The sequence below is a fragment of the Leptonychotes weddellii genome, chromosome 6, assembly GCF_054177405.1.
Source record: "Leptonychotes weddellii isolate Sample4059 chromosome 6, ASM5417740v2, whole genome shotgun sequence".
Taxonomy (NCBI): domain Eukaryota; kingdom Metazoa; phylum Chordata; class Mammalia; order Carnivora; family Phocidae; genus Leptonychotes; species Leptonychotes weddellii.
Window position 1 is genome coordinate 28,883,081 of NC_138374.1, and position 10,409 is coordinate 28,893,489.

Genomic DNA, 10,409 nt, shown 5'->3' on the forward strand with positions numbered 1-10,409 from the left:
CAAACAATGAAAGCACTTTTCACATTTTATATCCATTTACTCTCCCATTGTGTCCTTTTGTTGTGATAGTTTTCATTCTCTATATATTTAAATTTTTTTTTTCCTTGCTCCATGCACGGCAAGGAGCCTGATGCAGGGCTCAAACTCACAACCATGAGATCAAGCTGAGATCAAGAGTCCAATGCTCAACCCACTGAGCCACTCAGGTGCCCCTCTATGTATTTTAAACCCAAAGATTTATTATTGTTATTTTATAAAGTCAACATTCACTTTTATATAACCACGTATTTATCCTCCTCAGAACTATTTCTGCATTTCTGTTATTCCTTTTGGGCCATTTTTCTTTTCTCTAAACAACTCCCTTCAGTATTTCTTGTGCTGAAAGTCTGCCTGCAATACATTCTCTCAGCTTTGGGAGAGAAAGGCTAAAAAAGTATTTTGGTTTAATTTTGTTACTTTGCTTTACTTTTGAAGAATATTTTTGCTGGTTATAGAATTCTAGCTTTATAGATAGTTTTTTTTTAACAACTTAAAGGTTTCAATCCATTCCTTCTGACTTCCATTGGTTCCATTGGAAAGTCATTTGCTGCTCCTTTGAAAATAACATCTTATTTTTCTCAGGTTGCTTTTAAGATTCTTTATGCGGGGTGAAGGGAGTCTTTGACTCTGATGATCCCAGGTATCATATTCTTTTTAATTATTCTACTAAGATTCTTGGAGCTTCTCAAATCTGTGATTTAATACCTTATCAATTGTGGAAAAATCTCAGTCAATATGTTCTGAAATATTGCTACTATTCTATTCTCTCTTTTGAGATATACACCCAAGTTAGAACCCTTCACCATGTTCTATGTATTCTTATCCTTGTTCTGTATTTTTCATTCTTTTCTCTTTGTACTTTAATCTTGAAACTTTCTATTTACATGTCTTCTAGTTAACCTGTTTTGATGTGTTCAATCTCTTATTAAATCCATCTATTTACTTCATAATTTTAGTTATAACTTCAGTCCCAGATCACCAGTTGATCTTTTTAACAGGCTTTAAGTGTCCATTGAAATTCTCTGTATTTTTCACCATTTTCTTGACTATATTAATTATTGTTTTTAAGTTCTCTAATAACTCCAATATATAAATCATCTGTGGGGATATTTCTGCCATCTGTTTTTAACCTGTTTTTTGGTTATGTGGACCCTTTTATAACATGCCTCATAATTTTTACTGGATGCCAGACATTGTGTATTAAAATGTAAATGTTTTGAATGACACTATCTTTTTCTTGAGCCAGTTAAATTTTCTCCTGGCAGGCAGATATAGTGCAAGTAGATCATCTTAATACTGTCTAGGCTTGGTTTAAGGCTTTGTTAAAGATGATTTACTTTTTTGTCCTTACTCCTTGGATATGGCTTTCAGGTGGTTTCTTATAAAAGTTCATTGTATTTAGATAGTTTCTCCACGTACCAGTCTCTAACTCCATCCTGTCTCCCTAGTACCCTGCAGCTTCTGAATCTCTGTTCCGCTCTTTAGCCTCAAAGATGCTTATACCTTTCACGACTTACAAATCAAAATGCATAATAGATCTAAATACAAAATTTGAAAGTATAAAAACTCTAGAAGATGATCCAGGAGAAAATCCAGTTGACATTGGGTTTGGCAATGACTTTTTAGATACAACACCAAAAGCATGATCCATGAAAGAAAAACTTGGTAAGTTGGACTTCATTAAAATTTGAAACTTCTACTCTGTGAAACACACTGTTAAAAAAAAAAAATGAAAAAAAAGCCACAGTCTGTGAGAAAATATTTGCAAAATATTTGCCAAAAAATTTTTTATAAAAGTCTGGTAAGAGACTTTTATTCAAATATACAAAGAAGTCTTAAAGTTGAATAATAAGAAAACAACTCAAATAAAAAATGAGCTAAAATCTGAACAAATACCTCACCAGAGCAGATATACAGATGGCAAATAAGCACAGAAGATTTTCATCATCATATGTCATTAGGGAAATACAAAATTAAAACAACAATAAGATACTACTACATGCTTGTTAGAATTGCTCAAACCCAAAACACTGACAATACCAAATACTGGGGAAGATGAGGAGCAACAGGAACTCTCATTTATTGTTGATGGGAATGTAAATAGCACTATGCAAGACCATTTGGCAGTTTTTTACAAAGCTAAACATAGTCTTATAATACAATCTGGGAATTGCCCTCCTAGGTATTTACCCAAATAAATTGAAGGGTTATATTCACACAAAGTCTACATTTGAACCTTTATATCTGCCTTATTTATAATTGCCAAAAACTGGAAACAACCAAGATGCTTTCAAAAGATGAATAAGCTGATGAACAAACCATAGTATATTCATGTAGTAGAATGTTATTCAGCAATAAAAAGAAATGAACTATCAAGCCAGAAAGACCTGGGAGAATTTTAAATGCATGTGAAGGCAATTTGAAGGTGGTTAAGGTCTCCAGTAGAATGCTGAGTGGTAGTTGTGGTAAAACAACAGCAACAACAACAAAAAAACAAAAAGCCATCCATACCATGTCTTAACTTTGATGCAAATACTTCTAAATTTAATCATTAATATGTTTTTTTGAGGTTTTGCATTGACATCAGTTACAACATTAAGGAGTTACCTCTTATCCTACCTTGTTAAAGGATTATTTTTTTAAATCATGAATATATTTTGAATATCATCAAACAGTTTCCCTCACTCACTGACTACTTAAATTGTCCTATTTTTAATTTAATTGGTTAATATGGTGAGTTACATTGGTAGAATTTTTAGTTATTGAACCATTGTTGCATGTCTGATGTAAACTTGGTCTGTATATATTTTATAATATGGTGTTTGATTCAATTTGTTGATATAGTGTGTTTACATCCACGCCCAAAGTGAAATTTGGCTATAACTTTTTTCATTGACTTTGTATGGCCTCATGAATATTGAATAGTTTCCTCTTTTTTTAAAAGTAATGTTTTCAACAGTTTGTGTAAGATAGTGATTAGTTGTTCCTTGAAAATTTGCTAGAACTACTTTAAACCTACCTAGAAATGTCATCTTTATTGTAGAAAGAAGAAATTTGAATACTGATTATGACTTTTGAATGATTATTTGACCAGATTTTTTAAGTTTGTTTGATTTATATTTTCCCAGAAAATAATATATTTCATGTAGCTTTTACAAATTTCTTGAATATAGCCATTCATTTTACTCTTTTAGGACTTTTAGCTCCATTACAGCTATTTTTTCATTTGATCCTTTATGTTTGCCTCCCCTCTCTTTCTCTACCTTTTTATATTGATTTATTTATTATTTTAAAAAAACCTTCTGGTGGTATTATTTTTTTCTCTTGTTGTTTTGTTTGTTAAATAATTAAATCCCACTTTCATATTTATTATTTTCTTCTATATTCTCTGGGCTTATGCTATATTATTTTTAGCTTTCTGAATTAAGTGTTCACTGTATTTATTTTTATATTTCTTGTGTTCTAATATGTAAAGACCATAAATTTCCCTCTAAGCTCCTCTTTAACTAGCTGCATCTCACTATTTATTTATAAGTAGTGATTTCATTACCTTCCATTTCTAAAAATTTCATAATTTCCATTTTGATTTCTTATTTGGACCTTGGGTTATTTAGAAGTGAGGATTTTGTTTTCCATATTAATTTTTAAGCTATCTTTTTGCAGTAATTTCTAATTTCACTTCATGTTGGTCAGAGAACATTGTTTCTATATTATCAGTTTTTAAAGTGTTTGTTGAAGATTCTGTTGTGTCTCAATACATAATTTTGTAAATATTTTGTGTATGCTTGCAAAGAATATATTTTCTTTGTTGGATTCAAAGTATTACATATATTTATTAAAATTTACATATAAATTTAGATCAGCATTTTTATAACCTTTTTTTTCTGGCTGAGCCATCAGTTTCTGAAACAGAGTATGTTAAATCTTTATCCGTGGTTTGAAATTGTCTATTCTTCCCCATAATTACATCAGTTTTTCTACATGTATGCGGAGTTATAAAGCTGGACAAAACAAAAGTCATGATTTTGATGATGGATTATTACCTTTATCATTAAGAAATTATTTTTTTGTTGTTAATAATTTCACATTAAACTCTATTTTGTCTGATATTATCTTTTCCTAGACTAGGTCTCTGGTATATTTATTACTATTTCTTCACATTTAACCTTTCATTATGGTATTTTTTTCAGCTGTCTCTTATAAACAGAATAAAACTGATTTAAAAAAATTAAATCTGCATCTTTTCCCTTAATAACTATCCTTAATTATCAAACACTTTATTAAGCTTATTCCTCTTTCTATCATGTCTAGAGTTCATCAACATTTATTTCATTCCCCAAAATGACAAAAAAAATATCATGTTTTACTTCCCTCGTATCCTTTCCTATATATAGTACCTACCACACTGATATCTGTTTCAGTTGCTACGATTGTGAAAAACTTACCCCAGAACATAATGTTATAAAACAACCAATTTTTTTTTTAAAGATTTTATTTATTTATTTGACAGAGAGAGAGACAGCTAGAGAGGGAACACAAGCAGGGGGAGTGGGAGAGGGAGAAGCAGGCTTCCCGCCGAGCAGGGAGCCCGATGCGGGGCTCGATCCCAGGACCCTGGAATCATGACCTGAGCCGAAGGCAGGCACTTAACGACTGAGCCACCCAGGCGTCCCTAAAACAACCAATTTTTATGTTTATGAATTTTGTGGTTCAGAAATTCAGAAAGGACACAGAGGGGATGGCTTGCCTCTGCTCTATAATGTCTCATGTCTCAGTTGGAAGACTCAAAGGCTGGGCACTAGAATCATCTGATGGTGACTTTACTCAGAAGTCTGGTGGTGGATGCTGGCCGGGAGGTGCATTGCCTTTCCACATTGGCTTCTCTGTACAACCTCTTTGTAAACTAATTTGGGCTTCCTCACTGCACGGTGGCTGGTTTTGCCAAAGCAAACTTCCCAAAAAGAGAGAGCTAGGGTAAAGCTCTATGCTTATGACCTACTCTCAGAAGTCACATAGCATTACTTCTGTGCACTCTATTGGTCAGAGCAGTCACAAGCTTGCCCACCTTCAAAGGGAGGGAAAATAAATTACACCTCTTGATGAAGAGTGACAAGTTTCTGGAAAAGGATGTGGAACTGAAAGCATTCCTATGTCCATTTTTGGAAAATAGAATCTGACATCAATATCATTTAGAGTATATATGCCAGAGTGCTACTGAGAAGCATTTTACAAATAATATTTACTTAACAATAAATTTTACCAATGATATGTACACCTTTTTTTCCTTGCATTTCACTGCCTTTCCTTTGTAGAAGTGCTCCTTTGTCAGTTTGCTCAGAGGGGATCAATTTTTGAGGCGTTGAGATGTCTTAAAATATTCTTTTTTCACCACTGAATTTGGATGATGCTTTGGGTAACTATAGAATTCTGGGTTCAAAATTCTTTTTCTTAACATTTGAAGATACTCATTTTTTTTTCTTGATTTCAGTATTGCTGATGAAAATCTGACTTCAATGATTCTCATTCCTTTTGTAGGTTATGTCTGATAACTTTTTGGACTGCCTCTTCTTTTCCAAGCTTTGAGGTATAATTGACAAATCAAATTGTATATAGTGTAAAACATGAAGTTTTGATATATGTATACATTGTGAATTGTTTACTACAAAGAAGCTGATTAACAACTCTACACCCCAAATAATAGTTACTTTTTGTTTTTCTGCAAGCACACAATTACGATCTACTCTCTCAGAATTGTTTTTCATTCTGGAGTCTCTAAAATTTCACTATAAATTGTTCAAACATCACCATACTATGTTCGATGTCTCCCGTTTATTCTACTAGGAAGGATGCTTTCAATTTAAGGATCTGTATCTTTTATCTGTTATTTCTTCCCCTCTATTCCCTGTATTCTCTCCTCCTGGAATTCATGGACGTTAATGCTTTTGGATTGATCCTTTACATGTCTCAATATTTCTTTTAAACATTCCATCATCCCAGTATAGCCTAGTGTTTAAAAGACTCTGGAACAGCCACTGGGTTCAAAGCCTGGTCCTCCTAATTACTAGATGTGTGACCTTGGGTGAGTTATAATCCTTTCTGTGCCATATGCTTCTCATCAGTACCATGGGACTAATCCTAGTGCGTTCCTGACAGGGTTGTTATGAGAATTATATGAGTTTTAGATCTGTAAATAGCTTGGAACAATGTTCTGAAGACAGTAAGCCCTATATATAGTAAGCTACTCTTCTTATTATCATTCCCTCCTGCTGCCCAATGGACTAACGCTCTACACCAATCTTCAGCTATGTCTACTCTGCTGTTCAGCCCATGTACTGAGCCTTTGTTCTCAGCAATTATATTTTTCATTTCTAAAATCTTTGTGTTTTTTTTTGAAAAGTCATTTGTTCTTGCTTTATGTATCAAATACCCTCCTATCTGAGAATATTACTTTTACATATTAGTTATTAGTTGTTTCACTGAGTGTGAGTTTTCCTATTTGGTTTTTCTTTCAGAGTTTACAGTCCTTAAGTAGCTAGTGATAATTTACTATGAACTCATCCTTGCGGTTATGATTTCCTGCTAGTTCTCAGTGCAGCCTTCTTGGTAGGAGAGGTGAAAGCAAGTTGCTCAGGGTTATTGTCTGTGTTATACAAAGGGCCGTGGGGTGAAGATGGACTGCCAGTTTTGGTATCTGAGTTCCCTATGTCTGGTTGCTCCTCACTCTTACCCAGTTACATCAGACATTTCCTTCATCTCAACACCTGCTCCTGGAGAATAAACACTTGTACTGTAGCAACTGGTTTTCATTGTATTTTATTACTCTATATTATTGTAGCTGTTCCCAATTCTGGAACCAAACACAGTAAATGGCCCATAGTAAATGCTCAGTTAGTGTTTATTAAATGCACAAAGAAAGGAAAAACAGAAAGTTAATTAAATTTTAAAACCTGCCATGGCTTGTTTTGAGACTTTAAAGCAAGTTACTTTAACACACATTTATTACATGCCTCTGCTAAATATTTTATATACATTACCTAGTTTAATAATATTCACCACAACTCAGTGAAGAGAATTGTATTCATTAGGATATAAGTTCAGCTCCTGTTATAGAGACCCAGGATACAGCAGCCTATACTTGATAGGAATTTATTTCTCCCTTATGTAACAACCTAGATTTAAGCAATCTAGGATTGTTATGGTGACTTACAATGTCAGGGAACTAAACTCCTTCTGTCTCATTGCTCAGTCATTTTGAGTTTGCTACCCTTGGTTTATGGCCTAACATGACTCATCACTGTATCTTGATTCTAATCAGTAAGGATGGGAGAGGGAGAAGGAAAGGGCACAACTTTTCCTTTTAAAAGCATGACTTGAGAGTGCACACATCTCTTATGCTCATGTATCATTGGCTAGAACTAAGTCACATGATCTAACCGCAAAGGAGTGTGAATCTTTATTTTTGGCAGTCCGGTGCCCTACTACATTTGAGAGTTCTGTTACTATAGAAGATGGTAGGAATGAAGATTTGAGACCATTACTGCTTATATTTTAAATGAATCTAAGAATACAAAAAACCACTTCCAATTAAATTGTGACTATACTTTCTTATCACTTAGAATTATTGTGTATTTATTGAAACATAACTTTTTGTTTAATTTAGACATTAGCTGAATTATATATCACTTTTGTCCATACATAAAAAGGGATATGTAATGGGCCCCTGCGTGGCTCTTGGTTAAGCGACTGCCTATGGCTCAGGTCATGATCTTGGAGTCCTGGGATCGAGTCCCACATCGGGCTCCCTGCTCAGCAGGGAGTCTGCTTCTCCCTCTGACCCTCCCCCCTCTCGTGCTCTCTCACTCTCTCTCTCTCTCTAAAATAAATAAATAAAATCTTTATAAAAAAAAGGGATATGTAAGCAAAAAATAAATCATTTAAGATACTTAAAATTTTTCTTCACATTCAGAGTCTGACTATTCTCAATCCCCAGAAGCATAAATATCTGAATTTTTCTACACAGTGTTACCCTCTGTACCATAAAGAATGCTTGTGACATAGCATTTCTTTAAAAAGTGCCTCACTATTTGGGGTGCCTGGGTGGCTCAGTCGGTTAAGTGTCTGATTCTTGATTTCCAATCAGGTCTCCATCTCAAAAGTCATGAGTTCAAGCCCTGCATTGGGCTCTGTGCTGGGTGTGGAGCCTACTTAAAAAAAAAAAAAAGTGCCTCACTATTATCTCTAGTATTGTCTTAAAAACAGGCAACACCCATTCTGCAGAGTTTGGTGCTGACTATGACTAAGAGAAGCTAGTAGCTTGGTACTGATTCTGGACAGCCATGGATCTAACTAAAAATTGGGGTCTTATGAATATAGAAGGGGAGAATGGGATATTAGGGGACAACTAGCAGTGATAACATGGTTATCACTTCCATACCATATATACAAGGTAAATGAAACCCAGGGAATGGACTAATTTGCCCAATGATACACAATTATTAAGTCATGGAGCCAGACTCAAGCCCAGGTGTATCCAGATTTACAAAACTACTCTAAAACACAAATACGGAATTGACAAGGCTTTGAGGACATTGGCCTACTCATCTACTGTGTTGTGGGAGTGTAAATCACTACCACATTTTAGGGAATGTGATTTAGTTAAAAAAAAAAAATAGATGTGCTTCTGTTTAAACCCAACACTTCCAGGAGTTTAGTTATAGAAATATTAGTACAAATGTGCAAAGATACACATATAAGGTCTACATTAGTGGGTCACTTCTACAGGCTTTAAATTAGACACTGGTACTGCAAATAAGGATAGGGGATGGTGGCAGGTAGGTTTAAATTTCAGAGCCAGCGGTGGTTAATATTGTCGTTGGTGCAAGCCAAGTGTCAACAACCAGCAGCTGCAGCAGCAAAGACCCCACTAGACCAGATCTATGGTGGGATTTGGGGAGTTCATCTTACCAGATAGTCTCCAAGATAGCTTCTCTGGCCATCCCAGAGATTCTGTGAGTTGCCCTGTATTTTTCAGTGAATTCCTTTTCTCCTTAAACGGTTACACTTGTTTCTACTGAGTGTAACTAAGAACTGTAACTGATACACTGGCCTCATTTCTTTTCCTGTAAATTGCCAAGTTGTTATTGCCTTAGGACCTTTGCTCCTGTGTTCCCTCTGCCCTGATCTCATGGGGCTGGTTCCTTTGTATCCCTCAGGATTTAGGCAAATGTCACCTTGTAGAAACAGCTGAGATCCCCCATCTAAAGAAGTTCTACACCCACACTTTTCATTCTTTATCAAATATCTATGTTTTATTTTATTCACAGAACTTACTACTAGGTGAAATTATTTAGTTCACATATATTTGTTTTCTTGTTTATTTCTTCTCCTCCCCAAAAAAGAAACTGCAGAAATTATCTCACCTGGAAAAGTGCCTGACACACACAGTGTGGGCACAATAATATTTGCAAAATGAATGAAAGAATTTTATATCTTTGTCTTGTAATACTTATGAAATTGGGAAATCCTTTGAATATTCATCAATAGGAAATTAGTTAAATAACTGGGGCATGCGATGCAATAGAATATTATGTACCTATTAAAAAGGTTTTTTCGGTAGCTGCGTACGTTGAAGGACACAACCGGCGGAATTGGTGCCTTCTGCAAGATTGAAATCATGGCAGGTCCAGAAACTGATGCTCAATTCCATTTCACTGGTATCAAAAAATATTTCAACTCTTATACTCTCACAGGTAGAATGAATTGTGTACTGGCCACATACGGAGGCATTGCTTTGATGATCTTATACTTCAAGTTAAGGTCTAAAAAAACACCAGCTGTGAAAGCAACATAAATGAATTTTAACCTGTACCTCATCTGTTAAGTTCCCATGCCTGGAGAAGCTAATGTCAACTCATCATGTGATACTCAATTTGTACGATAAATTATGAACCTGGAAAAAAAAAAAAGGTTTTTTCTATTTCTATATCTTAACATGGAAAGAATTCTATAACACTGCTAAGTAAAACAGTTAAATGTAAATGAAAGTAAATATAAGGTGATATTTCATATGTGTAAAATGCCTAGAAATAATATGGGAAGATACTAAACAAACTGTTAAGAATAGTTAACTCAGTAAAATGGGAATTCTAAGGTAGAAAAAGAAACCCACCACTTCTTGCTTAATTAATTATTGCAACAATCATGCATGCATTGAGTCTTTCTTTTGGTTTTAAACAAACTGTCTGCAAAAATAGATTTATTAGAAAAATATTAAGCTTTGATATCCTTTGTAATGAAAGGAAAAGTTGAACACACAACTACTGAAAGGGCAGAAATGATACTGGGCCTCAGAAACTCCCAGAAACAGAGAC

General features: G+C 34.5%; 1 protein-coding gene across 1 annotated transcript; it reads left to right on the top strand.

The window, feature by feature from the left end:
• The first annotated feature begins 9,656 nt into the window (after window positions 1-9,656).
• LOC102738482 (ATP synthase F(0) complex subunit k, mitochondrial) lies at window positions 9,657-9,948 on the top strand. Its single transcript, XM_006735728.3, has one exon. The coding sequence runs from the start codon at window positions 9,713-9,715 to the stop codon at window positions 9,887-9,889; it is 177 nt and encodes a 58-aa protein (XP_006735791.1). The 5' UTR covers window positions 9,657-9,712; the 3' UTR covers window positions 9,890-9,948.
• The last annotated feature ends 461 nt before the right edge of the window (window positions 9,949-10,409 follow it).